This window comes from Rattus rattus, chromosome 7 (assembly GCF_011064425.1).
Source record: "Rattus rattus isolate New Zealand chromosome 7, Rrattus_CSIRO_v1, whole genome shotgun sequence".
NCBI classification, from domain to species: domain Eukaryota; kingdom Metazoa; phylum Chordata; class Mammalia; order Rodentia; family Muridae; genus Rattus; species Rattus rattus.
Genome location: NC_046160.1, coordinates 96,563,676 through 96,583,943, shown reverse-complemented (window position 1 = coordinate 96,583,943; position 20,268 = coordinate 96,563,676). Strand labels below are relative to the sequence as shown.

General features: G+C 46.0%; 1 protein-coding gene across 5 annotated transcripts in view; it reads right to left on the bottom strand.

Annotated features, from left to right (window-relative positions):
- Sipa1l1 (signal induced proliferation associated 1 like 1) overlaps positions 1-20,268 on the bottom strand; it is a 274,503-nt gene that overhangs the window by 17,203 nt on the left and 237,032 nt on the right. For all 5 annotated transcript variants that reach the window (XM_032908070.1, XM_032908074.1, XM_032908071.1 and 2 more), the window contains 5 exons: positions 17,652-17,776; positions 15,797-15,915; positions 12,860-13,302; positions 2,060-2,299; positions 1,237-1,402 (listed from right to left, as the gene is read on the bottom strand). In XM_032908070.1, coding sequence (XP_032763961.1) covers positions 1,237-1,402; positions 2,060-2,299; positions 12,860-13,302; positions 15,797-15,915; positions 17,652-17,776 — 1,093 coding nt within the window. The remainder of the gene's footprint in view (positions 1-1,236; positions 1,403-2,059; positions 2,300-12,859; positions 13,303-15,796; positions 15,916-17,651; positions 17,777-20,268) is intronic.

The following is a 20,268-nucleotide window of genomic DNA, read 5'->3' as shown; positions in this document are numbered from 1 at the left end:
GTAAGAGAAAGTTCACCCTGATTCAAACAGCAATGCTAAAGTCATTCATTTCAGACATAAAAGCCAAGGCCCAGAGTAAAGGAAGACAGATGTTTAACTTTAATTATTCCCACTGCATGAGCAAATCCAAGGAATGGAAGCTCTGCCCCCACCCCTCACCCCCACCCCCACCAAAGATGTTCAAGTAAGATTTAGAGGAAAGATTCCTTCCGGGTCAGATTTTAGTACCCTCCAACCTCAAAGAGTACATCTAGAATAATTTTTTTTATACTGAAACTGGGACTTCAAAGTTTTAACATGTCACCTTAGGTTCTGATAGCTAAGTTTCAAGCACCATCTTCCTCAAGGTTGCTAAGGGAACCATTTGTTCCCTGGATGATGATTCAGAACTGCTAAGTGCTGGCTCCCGAAACAGAAATGACAGAAATGAGAAACAGCCATATCCATAAATCATGACATAAGCCATTTCTTTCTCAGCAAACCCCAGAGTGGCCCCAGGGAACATGTAATTCCTGCCCATGCTGATTCCTCAGCTTAGGGTGTACACTCCACCTCTGTGGGTGGTGCACATGCACACACACTTACAGAAAGGCCTGACAGAACAGGGGCACAGGCTGCTGGTTAGAGCACAGGTCACTCCGGAACAGTGCTCTCTCTGACCACAGTGCAAGCTGGGGTGCGGGAAGAATTTTCTAGCTTTCACTTCCAACATTTTCTTGGTATACTTAAACAAGCTTTCTAGTCACCCTGGACATCATTCAACTCAGAAGAAATTAAAGGGAAAAAACCCTCAGAGTACACCACCATGATCTTCTTGGAATGGCCTCCTTTATCCTGGGGCTGCCCAAAACACCCCACGCCTGGGAGAGGAGGAATTCCTCAGGCCTTTGCTTCTGGGGATGCAGATGCAGAGAATCTTGAGAAGTCTTCCAGACCAGGAGGCAGGCAGAAAACCCTGCCAAGCAGTCCAGCAGAAGGCTAGCCTCTGACAAACCACACAGTGCTGAGCGAGCATTTGGGATGGATGGAGAGGAAGACTTGGCTCTAGGGAAGGTGCACACTCTAGGATTCTGAGGGAGAAGAGGCTTTGAGTACAGAGAGCCATGAGTTTGGCCAGGAGGCAGTTCCCTTGATGGACACATGGAAAGTGCTATTACTCATGCTCAGCAGAGTGGGGCATGGAGAGCAGAAGGCAAACGTGACATATGTGAGACATGTAAGGAAAGGACCTTCTACCTTGAAGTTCTTCTGTGATTCAGGAGTTGGGCTCTCAAGGTCGATGAGTTTCTTTAGATCCTCCTCAATGGTGGACTTGGAAGTTGGCTTTGGGGATGCCCGAAGGTCCCTGGTTGAGGCTCGAAGCCTAGTGTGGGCTATCTCATTACCATCACTCTGATGTCGCCTGGGGAAAGAGGGTGGAAATGGGGTCAACAGGGTTGGCTCATGGAGGCTGTGATGGATGAGAGACAAAGGGTCTGGCTCGTAGAACCCCTTAGGTCAGTGTTTGTGAGATAAGCAGAGTCAGTGTGAACACAAACTAAGCCTAAGGAGTAAACCGCTCTTCTACAGCAGCATCCTGGACAGATCAGAGCGGTCCCCAGAGCTACCTTTACACAATGGTGGTCAAACAGCAGGAATAGCACCTGGAGAAGCCCTGTGTCCTCAGAGTCCGACTGGCCCAGTGAAGAAGCAGTCTACAGAAAGGTCGTGACTGACAGAACCCTGGAGGCTCAGTCACCACGAAGGGTGCCTTTCAAACAGCTCTTTCCTAGGATAGCTAAAGATCTCAGAGTGAACTGTGTACAGTATATCTTACTCAGGCAATAAAGCAGAGAAATAACTTGAAAAAATTTACTTAGCAAATAAAATCTCTTAGGAGGAGTGGAGAAGTGTGATCAGAATATATTATATGAAAAATACTTTTTTCTTTTAATTTAAAAGAAAGAAAATCCCTCCAACCCTAACACCCCAGCCCAGGAGCACTGGCAATGAGAATTTGCCCAGTTCTTTCTGTGTGCAGAGAAAACCCACCATTAAGTAGATGGAGAAGACCTCTTACTTTCTTGTATCCATAAATCCCACGGAGTTAATGGTTCCTTCTGGCTTTTTCCATCCAATCAGGTATTTGCTAGTGGCGCCCTGGCGGGGATAGAAAGTCCTAGGTCCAGAGGAAGATGAGGAAGAGGAAGAGAAGGAAGGTGCGAGCTGGGAGGACGTGGTGGGGTGAAGCTCCTCTTTGGGTGAACTTCTGGCACTGGAGAACACCACTGGGCTGGCAGAGTGTCGGGAGCTCATGGTACTGTGGAAAGACAGGACAGAGACAGTGACTACGGTGTCTAAGCTGCTGTGGAGTGCTGTTCAAGGTGGGGGTGAAGGTCAGGTTAAAGAAAAATGAATCTTGAAGAAATGATTAAAAGGGATGGCCAGCTGGCTGGCCCGTTCGCATCCTGAAATTTAAATGTCTGCTCTCAAAGTGACAATGGTCAGCGGGGCTCGGTCTGCACATTAGGTTAAAAGTAAAAGGGGCACTTTCAGGCCCACTGGCTCTCTGAAGTCCGGGAGGGGCAAAGGGCTAGGACGAGGAGCAGTAGAAGTCTCATCTCAGTGTCTGCCTGCATGACGACGCTGAGGCCAGGCTCAAGAGTAGAGGAGGTCAGGGACACAGCTCTTCTTGACACCCAAGACCAAGGGCACACTGACATCTATGTCCCCGTAGCATGCAGCATTCATACTGACTCAAAAGCTGGCTCATCCCCAGACAAGTTTTTAGGCCTGAAAAAGGCAAAGTGTTCAAGGCTGGGGAGGAGAACTTATATGAGCTACCTACGTGCAGGTACTTCCTTCTAAGGTCCCTCAGGGTTCACGTCTACACTATGAGTTCTGCTGAGCTCTGCTTAGGAAAACTCTAAGGTCAGGTGACTTCTATAACAGATGCACAGTTGCACTCCTCAGAGGCACTTGTATGTGTCAAACACTAGTCCTCCTGAATGAACAGACGTGATAGTATCTGTAGTGACGTGCGGCTGTGACAGAGGCACCACTCAGCAATGGGGAGAGAACTGTATCTTGGCAACTTTGTTGCAACTCTGAAACTATCACAGTACTCTAAAGTGTTATGGCAGAAACAAAACCCAGACGCTATTGGCTGAGGCAGTATCTGTTGGTGAAAACCAAGCTCAACTGGTCAGACCTGGGTTTTATTTCTTTTTTTTTTTCTTTTCTTTTCTTTTTTTTTTTTTCGGAGCTGGGGACCGAAAACAGACCCACAGATCTTGAACCACAATATGGAAGAATATTTTGTAAACAGGGAGGAGTCTTGTCAGTATTCGAGGATCAGCTGCTGGATCTGGAAAAGTATTGTGGAAGAATCCACTTGGAGAGCTTCCAATATGCTCTCAGTACTTCACAACACAAAGAACCATATTCTCTATTTTTATAATGAACTCAGAAGAGTTGATCCAAACTTCAAAAAACAGAATAAAATATTATTAGTCTTACTTTAGTACCATAAACATTTTCCTCCAAATATTATTCCAGCTAGAGATGGTAGATGAAATCCCCACAACTTCTCAAGGGCTCCATAAATTAAAATCACTGCAACCTTAGCTCTTGATAAACATTCCACCTAGTTGCTTTTAAAATAAAGACGAGGGGTTGGCGAGATGGCTAAGTAGTTAAGAGCATGTTCTGCTCAACTAGAGGATCAGAGTTTGGCTTCCAGTGGCATACCAGAACCTGTCACTCGAGGAGAGACTCTATCCTCTTCCTGCCTCTGAGGGCATCAGGACATGCCCCACCCCAACACATATAACTTCAAGAAAGAAAAAAAAAAGTCTATCTTAAAGAATGTAAAACTGTTTCCCAAGCACAAGCACGGCATATTGAATCAGTAAGGACTAAACAACAGCAGATCTCTGCTACGGAAAGGTAAGTGTGAGAATGGACTCAAGTAAAGAGGAAAGACTTCAAAAGGCTGAAGGGTGTACCTAGAAGCACCAGAGGCCCAGAACATCAGGGGAGACAGCACAGCTGGCTCTGAGCGTCTGCAGAGAAGCAGGGTCGCCTCAGAGCAGCTTTAGACAGCAAGGGGTGGTGAAGACGGGGAGTGTCTGTTACTTACTTAGAGATAAGATTCTAGTCTCTGGTTTGCAGATGTTTAGGATCTCCTGCTTTAGGATCTCTTCACACACACTTAGAGCACAGCTATGAGGTCCCAAGGTGTTTAGAGCACATCTGACTTACAAACCTAACCCTGCACAGTCACAGGAGCCAGCTCTCACAGAGCAGTATGTTAAAAATGCTGATGGTGTCCCCTCTCCAGAGACGCTGGCTCAGGTGGGATGGGGATGGCGACACGAGAGCTCACACGTCTAATGTTCCCATGGGCTGCTGTGGTCCATGACCCAGGCTCTGAAATCTACTGTACCTGAATTACACTGAATTGTCACATTTTACCTTCTAGTACTTTGATATTACACAGCTATTAAAAAATCCTGGGACTTTAAAAGACTAAAGTTGAGTCAAAAGAAATGATTTGCCAGTAGAATCGAAAATAAATTAAACAGCTCATTATTTTACAAATCATTCCATCATGCTGCACAAATCTAGGCCAAGAGAAAGTCAAAGAGGAGGCTGGGAAATGTTCAGAGGCGAGAGCAGGGCGAGCTCTGTAGCTGCGGCTTCTTCTTTGTGGATCTGACATTATTTCCTAACTGGCTCTCAGGAGAGTCTGCACTAGCATCAGACTCTGAAGGCGGACTTTACCTCCACTTGCCCACTATTGCAGGAACCCAGCCGGCTCTCACTCACACACGTGCGTTGTCATTTCTCTTCTGCATCTGCCCAATGCAGGTGCCACGTACTGCATTCTGCCTGTACTCTGTCTCCCGGGTTGGATGTGAATTCCTCGAGGGCTGAGGTGTTTTTCTTGCTTCCTGCTGCACGCCTCGTGCCTGGAATAGTCCTGGCAACTCTAACCACTCAGCGTACGATGGAGGGTACAGCTAAGTCTGTGGTACGCTGGAAAACCAGCTCAAATGGGAGACTGAGAGATGCACACAGTGCACTTTACTCAAACTGTATTTAAAACTCGGTGCTGCTTAATTGTTATTAAGGCAATTAGGTCTACAGACAATGCTTCTGTATCATGCATCATTTGTGTACCCTCACCAGGATAGCTGACTGACCGACCACTGAACCTAATTATTCATTTTATCTACGGATATGATGGCTAATGCTGAGCCCCAGGTGTGAAATGCCAGCACACTTATGTTTACTATGGTTATAATCAGACAGCCGAGTTAAGAACCGCTATCTGGGGACAAACATAAACAAATGGAAACTCACTAGCCTGGCTTTCTCAGTGTGTACAACGCCTGACAGCAGAAGCCGAGCCTTCAGCCAGGACAGGACAGAACAGGTACTTCAGGGTTATCCTAAGCCCAGAGATGCTAAGGAAAGAGAGCTCAATCAGTGTCTGCTGATACGGCACAAATCTCCCCTGAAGTATGCAGCCCAACCGAGAACCACTGCTCGAATGCAGTTCAGCTGTCACACTGCTCTAACCGGGTCAGACCACTCATGTCTGCCCAGACCCAGGACTGGAAGCCAAGGATACCATGTTTCATATCAAGCCAGAGTTGAGGGCTTCTATTACATTCTGAGTCAAAGAAAACTGTTTTGAAACATTTTTAAAGGATTCTCCTATTTCCTAGAACTAAAATCTGCTACCTGAGCCTATACACTTTTCATCTTCTAAAATGGTCTGCCTCTTCCTGTCCTATACAATTCCAGCCCAGGCTCCGGTGGCACTCCTTGAAGCTGATCGCCTGCTGGCCTATGACCACCCATGACTCCCTCAAGGTCCCACAGCCACATACTTCACCAAGAGACTCTGGAGTTTAATTATACTACAGCCAACGACAAGTTGGCAGATCTGTGCTGAAGGGGAGCCAGACAGCTGGGCTGTTTCATTATCCTGGAGAACTCTTGTTAATTCAATATGCTGTGACTCTGTCTTACCCGCAGTGCTTTGAATCTCGTCCTAAGAATGGTGTACGGTAATGAGCCAATACTATGAATCAAAAGGAAAGAGAAGCAGACCCACTGGGGTGACGAGTGCAGTAGCAGTTCCCTTTTTACTACATGAAAAGCCTGTTTAACTGTGAGCATGGCTGAGCCAGATCAGTGAGAATCCAGCCAGATGTCCTCGGGCTTGGTGACTTCAGTTTTCATCTACACTCTAGGACACTTCCCTTTTCCTGAAAAATACAACAACTTTGGAGTCTTTAGGAAGAAAGAGAGGACACACGTGTATCACTACATACAAAAATAAAAGGGCAAGGACAGGGTGACCAGAACCTGGGCCAGCCTGACCTGGCAGATTTCTCATGCTGACTCATGGCTTTGAAGGACAAAGGTGTGGCAGTCTGGCCACCTGCAGAAGAGGCATTACTAAGGTGGGTGAAGCTTGCAGAAAGGACCGCAGGGTGGGAGAGCACAGATCAGCCAAGTTCCCAGGAATCACCCCAGTGCTCGGCCTGCGGATGCCCTTCTGAAAGTGTGCATCACCACGGACACCATTCTCCAGTGTGGCAGCAGCTGCTGTCTGATGGGAAGGATGCCTGCAGCCATCTACCATTAGGACATGACACGAGGACTTGGTGTTTGGTCCTACCCTGGGAAAGAGTATTTTCAGAGAGGAAAAGCAGTAATTAGTCACCTGTCAAATGGCTGTGACACACAATCTGAGCAAAGGCTGGATGCTGGTCTATGACCAAAGAGAGGGCAGCTGATAGGGTTTCCTGGGATAGGCTGTGTAAATACAAGTCTTTGGGTGACATATAATGAGGGATAATGATGAAGCGGGACTCCTCCCACTGTGATCAACACTGGCCAATTCTCTACCACCAGTTCCGTGATTCTGGGGGGCTTCAGGAGACACCAATGCTAAAGCACCGGGGGAGACAAGGAAGTGAGGTCTGGGGCTTAAGGGGTGGGGGGCAGAGTAAGCACAGGAAAGAAAACTGCTCCTTCTGAAGAAGCAAGTGTCTGGTGAGCAGAAAGCATGCAAACTCAGCCTGGGAACGAGTGGCTAGCTGGGGTGCAGCAGAGGCCTCACAGGTCACGGTGGACACAGGTTGAGTTAACCTGCAACACCTAACTATGTAAATAAGGAGCCAAAAAGATGCTCCTGAACACAACCATTTCTTTGTTTTTTGTTTTTGTTTGTTTGGGTTTTTTTTTTGTTTTTTTGTTTTTTGTTTTTCAAGACAGGGTCTCTTCGTGTAGCCCTGGCTGTCCTGGAATTCTCTGTAGACCAGGCTGGACTCACACACAGATGTGCCTGCCTCTCCTCGGGACTAAAGGTGTATAGCATACCATAACATCTGTCAAACAGAACCATCTAACGGGCATAGCAGAGACAATGTCATGTTCAAACTTGGTACCATAAAAAACAAAACTGAAAGAAGGAAGGAAGGAAGGAAGGAAGGAAGGAAGGAAGGAAGGAAGGAAGGAAGGAAGGAAGGAAGGAAGGAAGGAGGGAGGGAGGGAGGCAAGCTAGTTAGTTAATTAGCTTGTGAAAAGGCATGATTAGGTTTGAAAGAAGAAAACGCATGTCATAAAAGGGTGAGAGACGCATGCGTGTAAATGCAAAGTAGAGTCACTGACTTATACCCGAGAGTTAGGTTAAGGTAAATACAATCAACCAGATCTTCTCTTAACCTGACAAGTAAAAAACGAAACCAAAACCCAAACATCTGCCTCCATGTTTAGACAGGCTTCACGTCTCTCTCAAGCAAGTGCTCTGGCTGAAGCTGGAGGGATGCGGCAAGACGTCGATAGAAGAACACTGTTGCAGGCTGGCCTTGGGCAGGGTTACTGAAGCATCAACTCTCCTTACCCTAAGAGGACGTGTACAGTGGCACATAATGGGCTCTGTGCTGCTGCTGCTGCTGCGCTGGGCCTATGCCAGGCCTTTGCAAGGCCGCTGTGAAGGGCAGGATTGAGGGGCAGCTCTGCATCAGACCCTGGAGAGGAAGGGCTCACTGTTGAGCATGCACATCAAATGTCAGCAACAGTGGTTCTGTTTCCCACTCCTGCTGGTCACTAGAGGTCCAGATATAATAGTAATCACTCCTGTAGGTAGAGGAAATTCAACAAGACACTCTATCCAGATTAGTTGAAGCTTGCTCATTAAGCAAAGCAGTGTGTTCCTAATGCTCACTTCAAATTCTGAATTAGTCCAAAATACTTAGAAAAATAGTATTCTCAATTTAGGGAGAAAAATGAAGACTATTAAATCTGGTGTGTAGGCCTGTGTGATCTTAGCTACTTGGGAGGCTGTGGCAGGAGGCTCACAAGTTCAAGGCCAGCCTGGACAACTTAGTCAAACCCTGCTCAGAACCAAAAAGTAAACACTGGTACAGTGTCTGGTTATCAAATGCAAGGCCCTGGGTTCATTTGCCAGTGCTTGGGATGGGGGTGTGGGTGGGGCAATGAAGACAGGCAATTAACTGTTAACAACTGACAAAATTCCAGCCAGAAGAGATTTAGGACAAAAAAAATGTTGCCTATAAAAACAAAGGCAAGTTATCTAAACAAAGCAAGAACCATTCTCTCTTACATCCAAAAGAGGCTCAGAATCTGGAGGCAAAATTTAAACCCCAGCAGCTGTAAGACTGACACACAGAGATAGCCCAGCAGGCCTTAGCCACCCAAGCTATCCCTTCAGTCTCAATGTAAGCTCCTTGCCCATGCCCAGGAAACAGCTTCTCCGCACGAACAATTCATCAGTGTATGAGGTCTACTAGAAAAGGCCCATTCACAAACTGAGCTGTGTGACAGGCAAGCAGTTTTCTTGGTCTTGAATGACCAACATCATCTTCGTTACATGCTTACATATAGAAATAGTCTTCAAAAGCTCATGCTATACACACAAAGCCTTAAGAACCAACACACGTAAGTACTAAAACTTTAAAACATGAAAGCAGATGTGACCACAGGAGGCCTGAACCGAAGCATAGAAGTGTCATGAGTTGAGAATTATGTGACTCTTGAGTTCTCTTGGTAGAGGACCATTGGGTTAAGGCATTCCTGTTTGTCCATCAGGATCCATGTGCTGACACTGGAGAGCATGTGAGCTCAGGGTATGTGTGCTAGGTGGGAAGTTGTCCTTTATAAGGTGACAATAAAAATATGTATGCGACTGCTTAAGTGGGTCCCAACTGGCTAGAGGCCTCCAGGCCTTTGGGAAGCTAAGAGGAGTTTTGAGGCAAGCAGAATGGCTGGCTAACTAGAGTGACTGAAGAGGGCTAGGTACTAAAGCATGTCAGGCTGACCTTCTAGGAGTTCAGTATGACATACTCTCTCTCCCCAGAGGCAGAAGTGCTAAAGGCAGGGGTTCTCAACCTTCCTAATGCTGTGACCCTTTAATACAGTTCCTCACATTGTGCTAACCCCCAACTATAAAGTTATTTTCATTTTTGCTTTTGCTACTGTTATGGATCGTAATATAAATATTTTGGGGGATAGAAGTTTACCAACGGGATTATGACCCACAGGTTAAGAACTGCTGGCTAAAAGCTTGGCCCCAAGTGGCCAAGGGGTGACTGATTGAACCAAAGGGCTTAGAGCTGATAAAGTGGTGACCCACTTGAGGACTCACAACATAGTGGCATTACTGGGGGTGGTGAAAACTTTGGAGAAAGGAGTTTTGCTGGAGAACAGGTTTCTGAGGGCATTTGTTGTTCCTTCTTCTGTTTCTAGGCCACCAGGAGGTGGGGCAGGCTCCACCAACCACTCCTGCTGCTCCCATGTTGTGTCCTGCCTTACGCTGGACCCCAGCCATGGACCCAGCACATCTTAGACTGAAACCGTGAACCAGGATAAGCCTTCCCCTCCAGTGAGCCATGTGCCTCGCATTTGTCAATGACAAGGTCTGCTAACAAGGGCAGTAGAGGCAGGCTGATCTCTGTGAGCTTGAGGCCAGCCTGGTCTACAAAAGCAACTTACAGGACAACCAAGGCTACCTTGTCTCAACATCCCACCCCTCAAAAAAATATTAATTTTTTACATGAATATATTAAACTTAATGTTACTTTTACCTCCTCTGCTTGTCATAAATCTTTTTTTTTTTGAGTGACTCCCTTTAAGATACAAACAGGAAAGAACAATTATAAAAAGAATAAAAATTAAAGTCTAGGTTGCAAATTCTCTACGTTCCATAGCAAGTTATCTGTGCGATGACTTCTCTTAATGACATTCAAATATAACATCCCTATGTAATTACCAACCTTCGTTAAAGTAATTCTCAAGGGGTGCCACAAAAAAACCTGCGCACTCATCGACAGGGAGACCGGAGGACAGAGGGGGAAGGCCCAACCTCACCAGAAATACGCAGGGAAACTTAATCACTGTAATTTAAATTTTGTCACCATGTCCCAGGTACAAGCTCTTTTATGCGCTGTCAAGGGATCAGCACGTTAATTGCTGTTCCTGTCTTCTGAGGACACACACACTCTAATTTGCTGTGGTTTCAGCATCCTGAGGAATGCACATTGGGTGGCTGAGTCCTCTTCCTCCAGAAAGGGGAGGTTGCTCAGCTCTGACTATCCAGCTCCCTCTGCCAAAACCAACAGGCCCAAGTTACAAAGCGTGTCTCTCTACTGGAGTCTAGAAACTGGTGTGACTCAAGCCTCCGGTGGGTGGGGAGCCCTGCCGCCCTCCTGAAAGACCACATTCTTTTCTACTAAACTTGACTTCCAACAGCACAGTATTTCTAAGCAATGACTTCAATGATTCCACATGGCCTATCTGAAGCAGAAAAAGTAGAGAATCCTTTCTGAGGCCCTGGCAGCTGTGGTCGGCACATCTGAACAATGAAGACCCAGGTGCCTGATTCCAGGCTGGAGTGGGGAGGCTGGGGTGGTCGGGGTGGGGTTGTTACAGACTCTTGAACCTGTCAGCAGCACAGACTCAGTATTTTGTATATTGGCATCAGGGTCCAGCTCCTTCTAATCTTGCTCTGTGATTACATCACTCTAGACAATCTCTCCATAACTCACTTCTGCTGCCTCAGGTTAGACCCACAATCTCTCTCAAGTGGACAACTGTTATTAGGAAAAGGGACCCTTCTAAAATGAGCAACTAAAACCAAGGAAACAAGAATCTGGTTTTGTAGAAACTGGTCTATTCTGATACAAGCTGAGGGAGGGCGTGGTCTATCGAATGTGATGGAGGGTCACACCAGAAGCAGCCAGTAGGTTGGGAATGTCATACAGTCTGTACTGCTAAGAGCGTGTGGGGCCCGCCTTCCTGTTCTACTTTCCTAAGCATACCCTATCCCAGCTGAACCTAACACTATAGCTCCTAAACTGCAGGACAATAGCATTCTGGGTATTCAAGATTCTGAGGCCACTTTCTCAAGGGCGTTGCTGCTTGAGGGCCATGGCATTTCCAGACCACTCTTAGAACATCAGAAGTCACACCCATAAAGTCTCACTAACATGACTGAGTTTGGGATGACACCAACAAACACGCCATCTGCATGGGGAAAGCCCACAAGGCTACACAGAACTACAAGCAACCAAAGAAAGCTGGGAGCAGCCAAGGTGTCTCTTCAGGGAAGAAGCACACCAACGGACTGGGCTGGTCAGTGACAGATGGCCAGTCCTGAAAATATAAATACAAGTAACATTATATGGACCACATGTTGCATTTACAAATTTATACATTATACATCTATACATATATGCACTTAATAACAACTAATGAAAAAGGAGGTCATGAATTTGGAGGAGAGGGGAGGGTTCGTGAGAGGATTTAGAGGCAGGACAGAGAAGGGAGAAGTGCATGTACACATACAGCCCCGAGCCTGGGAAGAAGAGACACCTTGAACCTACCCTTCAGGACCAGAGACGTGACAGGAACCTGAGCGCTAAGCTACGTACGATAAAGGTCAATGTCTCTTCCCACCAGGGTGATCTGCAATTTATTAGTACATTATACACATGACCGGAAAATATAAAACTAAATTGGTCTTCTCTGCCATTTTCCTGTGGGGCAGCCAGGTTAGACAGTCACACACTGACCAGCAACTGGCAACAGTGAGAGCCAAAAGGGGAAACGACCTGAGATACAGACGTTTAGAGCCGAAATGGATGCTTCCTTCCCAGTCAGGGAGTCCTAGCACACTTTGGATTTAAGGAAATGAAAAGCAGTATTTATTTTGCTCAAGTGGCGTGTGCCTGCGGATACTGGAGGAGGTATGTTTCCTCATGTGGAAGGGGCAAGTCGAATTTTAGCTATGCTTTTTCGACGGGCATCTCCACCATTAGCATGTCCCTGTCAAGAGGCAGGAAGAGAAGCATGGGTGGGTGAGTGAGTGGGGGCTGGGCACTGAGGGAAGGCTTCCAATCTCAGGAAGACTACTTTGTTTAAAATGCAGTCTGTAGCATTTTGTATTCATTATATGTCAGTGCTGAAAATCAGAATTAGAAAACTTTACTTCTGGAATGCAGTTAGGAAAATTAAAAAAAAAAAACCTTTATAATGAATATATCTGCAAGTTTCTTCCAATGTGAAATAATGCATCAAGACTACTGGATTATTGGGGTTGGGGATTTAGCTCAGTGGTAGAGCGCTTGCCTAGGAAGCGCAAGGCCCTGGGTTCGGTCCCCAGCTCCAAAAAAAAGAATCAAAAAAAAAAAAAAAAAAAAGACTACTGGATTATTTTGCTGAGAAATAAATGGCATTAAAATAAATATACACAAAATCAGTGCCCTCAAGAACATCACTGCACACTGAAGTGGGGATGTGGGGAACCCTGAGGGCAGGCAGAGGTTCAGAGACCCCTTACCTGGTGTGAGATGCGGCATCATTTATGCTGAAGGTGCTGTTCTCCCTTGTCAGCGGGCTTGAACCGCCTTGGCTCTTGCTGTGGATGTCCAGGCTCAGGGAGGACTCTGTTTTCCTGTCCATGCCATGGCCCTCAGTCTCTAAGGTCCGATCTGCCAGGGAGAGCACTTCACTGGAGCTGTGCCACAGGGGTGCCACCTTCTCTTTGCCTGGCCCTGAACGAGGTGAGGATGTAGAGGCTCCCAGAGAGGCCGTGCTGCCATGGCTGAGGCCGTAGGAGGCGGTGTCGATGCCGCTGTCAGCAGATGTGCCCTGTAGGTAGTTATAGCTGTTGAGGTCGGACTCGGTGCGGTCTCCATCGTACCACTTCTCGTCACTGTGGGCACTCGAGGCGTTGCTGGACAGAGTGTTGCTGCTGGAGTGGCTGGAGTAGTGGCTGTCAGACTGCAACAGAAGCAAGAGTTACTTGCGTGCAGGGGTCACACCTTGAACACCAAGAAAGACTCACAGGGGTGGCACACAGAGCTCTCCTAACAAGTCAAAGGAATGTAAGAGAGCCTGGCATAGCACTAGGACTGGCTGGTTCATCAGTGGTGTTCACAGCAGAGACAGTGCATGTCTTCCAAGAATCCCCTATTATTTCACCTAAGCCACCGTAACAACACAATGACATGGAGATCACTTTAGCCAGAAAAAATATAAGCGGTCATTGACATCCTACAAAGGGCTACTAAACAGAAAGTGTGCTTGACTCTAAAAGCCTTACTCAGTAGCTTTCTAGGCAGAATCCAAGATTAAGTCTGAACTCTCGTGATTCCCCTAGTTAGCTCTAGCTTAGGAAACAGCTTTCCAAACAGTGCTGAAAGTTAGTATCTACACAGAGATCCCAAGATAATTCAATTGGCAGCTGGGCTTGGGGGCAGGTCTCATCAATAAATGGTGTTGAGACAACTGGATATTCACATAGACAAAAGAAAAAAGGGGGGCGGGGAGCTGAATCCTTACTTTATGAAAAGAAATTTTAGAAGACTCTGAAGACATAAATGTAAAAGTCAAACTTTTAGAACATAAACAAAAGGCATAAGTCTCTGTGAACATGGCTTATACCAGGTTTCCTAGGTAGGACACAAGGACAAGAAACAGAAGGAAAAACAAAACAAAAATATGAAAACTAAATTTTATCTAAAACTAAAGGCTTTTGTGTTTCAAGCAATGCAACTAAAAATGGAGTGATTTGTGTGCTGGGACCTTGCTCAAGATGACAATTAAGCACCACATGGAGAGGTGCTACGTGTCACTGGCTATCGGGGTACAAGGATCAAAGCATGGAAAGGCTTTACACAGACAAAACACCTCAGCACCAAACAGCAGATGAACGAGGGATGTATTATTTGGAGTGTAAACGGGCAGTAGCGATGGGGAAACAGCTACAATTCCATTCTTGGTACAGACTCAAGAGAAATAAAAATGTATATTCACAAAAAATGCATGAGTATTTATAACAGTATTAACCATAATAGACAAAAGTAGATACAAGCACAGTGAGTAACTCATGAACAGATCAAAAATAGGATATACAACTTTCCATCTATCAATGGAATACTATGCAGTCACAAAAAGGAATGGACTGCAGCTGCAGCTACAACTTGGATAAGAATTTTAAACCTGTGTTTAATAAAAGTTAGACACAGGAGACTGCACATCACAATTCCCATCCGTGTGCAATGGCGATAAGCATAGGCAGAGTCCAGTAGTGAGTCCCTGGGTCTTGAGAGGGACAAAAAACTGGAGGTGAGGACTAGTGGGTACAGGGGACTAGTGGGTACAGGCCTTCAGGATAACAAAATGTTCTGAGATTAGATCATGGCGTAGGCTGTATGGCTCTTGCAGTATGTATATATGCTTATAAATTACATTTATTTATTTATTTATTTACTTAAATGTATGAGCCTTGCAAATACCACAGTGGATGTGTGGAGGTCAGAATTCAAACTGCTCCATCCTGTGGGTTCTGGGGATTGAACTCAGGTCATCAGGCTTGGTGGCAGGGCCTTTACCTGCTGAGCCACTCTGAGCCTGTTTGAATATATTAAAGGCCATTAAATCATACAATTAATGGGATAAATTTTATGTTATGTGAGCAACAACTCAATAAAGTTGTGTATGTGGTTTTATAGAATTCACCAAAAACCCAGCCTTTTAAAAGGAATCTGAAGAGAATTCTGGGGCACAGATGGTCTGCAAGCTGAACTCAGGGCCTTCCACATACTCAACAAACCTCTCAAGAGCTCAGTCTGCGAGGTGAGACTTAACCAACGAAGACAGGAAGCCTAGCTACTTACTGGAGACAAGAGATGAGGAGAAAGCTGTGTGTGTATCTGCTGGTGGAGAAAGGAGAGGAGCCCTTTACTGGTCAAGACCGGGGAGGGAAGACAGATGTTCCCCTCCACACTTCAGATAGGCACCGACTCTCTCACTTCATCAACAGAACTCTAGCTTTTCTTGGGAGCAAGTACTGTTTTATTTTATTTAACTTCGCTGTCTCAGACGCTGTCTCAGTATGCTGCCCAGGTTGCACACTCCTCCGCTGCCTTCTGAGTGAGTGCTGGGCTAACAGGTATACACCACACTTGTGCATGTTGCAGAGCTCTTCAACTTTGTGCCTGAGCTGCCATCTTGGGGCTGTACCCACAGACAGTCTTGAGTCTTAAATGTACCTCTTAAGTGAGCAGAAATATAACTTGAAATTTTCTAGCAGGTAGAAAGTAAGAAGAGATCGTCAAAATTATTTTAAGTGACATACTTGATTTGACCAAAGTGTAGGGTACCTTGTCTGCTGCCACAGAGTGGGGTGGAGGAGGGGTCCCATTTTCACATTACAGGAATTACAGTACACTGCTGGAGACCAGTTATTTTGTTAGGCTTATGATGAACTTACATGGCCTTGCTTGTTTGGAGACAAGTGAACCACGGGATCCTGCCGCATCAACCTCCCACTGGGGCTCTCTCGGAAAGCAGGCAGTACCTTAGATACTGCTGGGAGATGGCATGTAGGCTCTGGAACACAGCACAGGACATTGTGGTGCAGGCACTGAACAGGTACAAATGTCACCTCTAAGAGCTCACTGCCCTACCAACTCTGGGCATCCAAGCTTGTTAGGAGTCTACCCCAAAGACAGCATGCCAGAAACTAGGTGGCTGATGGACAGAGCTTCCGGCTAGTGACAACATGCCACATCATACACATTAGCATAGCCAAGTGCCACAAACGATGCAGCAAAAGTCTGGAGCCAACTATTGCCTTTGGGGATGGGGGGATTCAGAACACATGGGTCAAACTTATGAGTCATTCACTGCAGTGAGGCTAATCTACCTCAGTGTCCATTCCCTACTCAGGCATGGATGGAATCACACATTACTTACTGTGACACCTGGGAACATTTTACCTGTGAACTCATGGTGCCCAAGGACAAAAGAACTGTAGGCTGAGCACGACAGAACAGACACTCAGCAGCTAGTTTATTTCAAATGACAGCTTTCACTATTGGGGCACCATGCTGGCATTCAAGATGACGTCCCCAAAATAAGATGAGGTCCCCCTCCCCGACTAGCCTACAGCTAACAGCAGGAACTATGGATTTTTCCAACACCCTTCCTGACCTGCAGAGGACCAGGCAGCCTGCTTCTGAGGTGTGACCCGCCACCATGGTGGCAGTAAGGTAGAAACACAAGGACCCATGGCCACTAAGGTAATGTTGCAGAAGAACCTGTTTAGAGGAGATGTTCCCATCCCAACAGTACCACTGCACATGGGATAAAGGCATTCTGCCAGAGCAGGGAGGCAGACAACATGCCCAGGCCTTCTGAGTAGGGGATGGGTGGGATACGACTGAGAGACGGCTTCAATAACAAGGCACAGAGGATGAAGTGACTGTTGACAAAGACTGTTTCAGAACCTAGGAATCACTTCTTTCTTCCTCAACTTCCATACATTTACATGGGGACAGTCACTCACACAGAACAAAGCATCAACCTACAGGTATGAACTGTGCATCTCTGTAACCCATACTGATGATAATACTTCCAGGGAAAAAGAGAAAAGGATTGTGGGATGGAGGTACAGGATGGGAGGATGAAGACCCCAACCTGACAGTACATAAGCCTTTGGTGTACAAATTGTGCTGACATCAAATTTCTTATGTGCCTGTTGAAGCTTAATTTCTGAATGGCGAAATCCCTTGTGATGATCAGCATTTGTGCTGCCACTAGAGGTGGATGGACTTCTCCACATCCTCAGAGGGCTGCCTATGTACCAAGCACCTGACTGAGGGCTCACTGAGGGCTTGCTGCTGTACTGAGACGTTCTCTTGGCTGATAGCCTAACAGTGGAGGGAAAGACTTTTTAAAAGTATCCATCAGGTAGGACAGTGTCTAACCAAGCTACAAATGTAACCAAAAACTCAGTGTCTTCCCACCCTGTGCTGAGATTTCGTTTCCCTTAAAATTCAGTATTAAGAATGCTAAACTTTCCAGGCACAAGGTGAAACCAACCAACCAAGCAAACCCAGCAAGCAGGGAGGAAGGTGCTTAGGATACAAGAACTCATCCCTGGGTCATTCTGACTGACGTTTGAAGTCCCTGAGAGCCCCGGTCTTACTGCTGCTTTCATATGCAGTCTAGCAGAGATTAGTTCCCACGCACTTGCTAACTGGGGCTGTGCTCATAACACTGCTTTGATGATATCAAGAGGTCACCTTGATCTGACAGCACTTTCATAGGAATCACTCACTCACCCATCTGGTCGGCAAGGCTGTCCTCACTTCTCTGCCAGCTGGGTGTGGATTTTCCACTGCCACCAATATCCGACTGGGTGTTTTGCCTGTCGATGGAAGCTGGGGATCTTCGGCTCACCCCAAACCTGTGGTGGTTCCCCCAAACAAAAGCAAGACACATCAGAATCTTCACCCACAAGATGAGGAGAGTCCTGGTTCTGACGACAGGTCTTACCAGTTTCTGCTTGCACGTTTGTGCACGTAGACACCTATCTCCTCAGGCAGGCAGGCTTATTATTAAAATCGAGTGTTAACTGGGGCACAGAGCTTGCCAGTAGAAGGCACAGACAGTAAGAAACCCAAGTTCACCAGTCCACATAGTCCAATCCAGACTGCCATTTACCATCAACCCCCTTAAATCACTCATATACATTTTCTCAACCATACATCTCAGGGGCGGGGCTGCTCCTCTTAATTCAATGATGCACTCTGGGATCAACCAATTTCTGAGCACAGAAATTGTAGTCTAAAAAAATGACAATACGGCTTATATTTTGCATGAGCCACTTTCTAAATGTATGAACTTTAAATTGCTGTTGGGAAGGGCAACTCAGAAGAGGGTAAGCTGGCATGTAAATTAGTGTATGTCTATTGAGCCAGGTTGATTTTCCCCTTGAAACTTGTGACCCAGTAGAACAAAACACAGCCTCCGAGTGCTGTCTCAGTTTTATCTCCCAGCTAATTAGAATAGTTTCAATGTCCTAGGACCAAGGAATAAACAAGCTCATCCCACACAGGTGTGGACATAAGGCCCACTGAGGGGGAGGGAGGGCACCAACATGGCACACTGTCCACAGAGAACCACTGTATGCTGGTTATCGCTATGATGTCATGCATGCCCAACATTAACAGATGCCCAGAGGAGCACAAACGCTTCATCATTGACTTGGATACAGCTTTAGTGCTAAGGGAAACTTCAGGATCAAACTTCATTCATGGGCAACAGTGAGATGCACCAGAGCGAGAGCCAGACCACCTCTTGCCTCACAGATGTGCATACAAAGAGTTTTTGTAGGCTGAGTGTAGAGCGAATTCATTAATCCCAGCACTTAGAAGACAGAGACAAGAAGCTCCCTGAGTTTGTAGCCAGGGCTACACAGAAACCAAACGAAAACAGTAACAAGGAAGAACCCAAACTAACACCACCGAAGTAGCTTTGTGGACAGGAGGCATCACTGCATCAGCGCCATCCTTCTTTAAAGAACATCTCCAGGTACAAAACACATTGTGAGGTGTCCTGTGCAATCCAAGGTGAGTCCACTAAAGATCACAGGCCTCCCAATACCACCTAGGGCACAGGGTCAGCCACTGCATGCCAGGAGAGAATCACTGCCTTGTTACCAAAAGGAGCACTCAGGCACTGAGCTCATAGTTTTATCATCAACCATACTAACATCTCCACTTGCTTTGTTGATAGACATCAACAGCACATAGCAGACAGGAAACATTTTTTTTTTTTTTTGGTTCACTCCTTTACATTTTAGTGCTATACTAATGATGGAGGGATGTTGACTACCTAGTTGTGAAGGCAAATCATACCATATAAAATCTAATTAAAATAAGAAGTAATCAGTTGGGTTTATGGTATGATAAAATAAGTGACTTGCAATCCCTCTGCAGGGACCCATGAAGAAAAGCTAAAATTATTTCTAGTCATCACTGAAGCAATCATGTTAAGATGTGGACACTTCAGACAGGCTACTGAGGGAGACAACAGGCTGGAGGAGGAGTATTCTGGAGTGGTTTTATCACCTACCTTCTGTTAACATAAATATGTAGCAAGCCCCCTTCCCCCACAACAAAATCCTGCTCAAGAGTCATAAAAAGGCAAGGGGCTGGCTCGGTAGTTACGAGCGCTTCCAGAGGACACGAGCATGATTCCCAGAACCTACATGTGGCTCACAACCATCCATAACTGTACTTCTTAATCTCCAAGGGTAACAAGCACACACATGGTGCATATTCATATATGTGAGCAGAACACTCATGCACATACAAATAAATAAATCTTAAAAGAAAAAGACCCTTCTGGTCCCCAGCTCTGAAAAAAAAAAAAAAAAAAAAAAAAGAAAAAAAAAAGAAAAAAAAAAAAAGACCCAACAGAAATGCCAGCCATTATAAATAAATACCCACTATAAAGACATTATGAGTAGCTTGCTAGTTTTTAGCATGGTAAAATCTCAGAAAAATAATCAAATTACATGCCTGTATATTAAACAGTCTTTAGAAAAACGTGGACTAGAAGCATTTGGTTTTTGAATGGCTCAAGTTCTCTCTCAGGGCCAGCAGCACCCACAGCTTGGTTTTCTTATTCTGAGCAAAGGCAGCCTGTGTGTGGCATACTGGGCTTCCCAGCCCATTACTTCCAAGCCTCAAACACTGCAGCGCCCTCAGCAGCCTTGGAACTCGGTGCATTCCCCTTCCTTTTCACTCTGAAAGTTTTTCTCTGTTTTCTAGTGGTACTGCAGATGAAACCTAGGGCCTTGGACAAGTTAGGCCAAGAGCCACAACCAGCCTGTTCAATAAGCTTTCTCAGAAGCAAATAGTTACTTCTGGGAATTTAGGGTCAATGAGGATT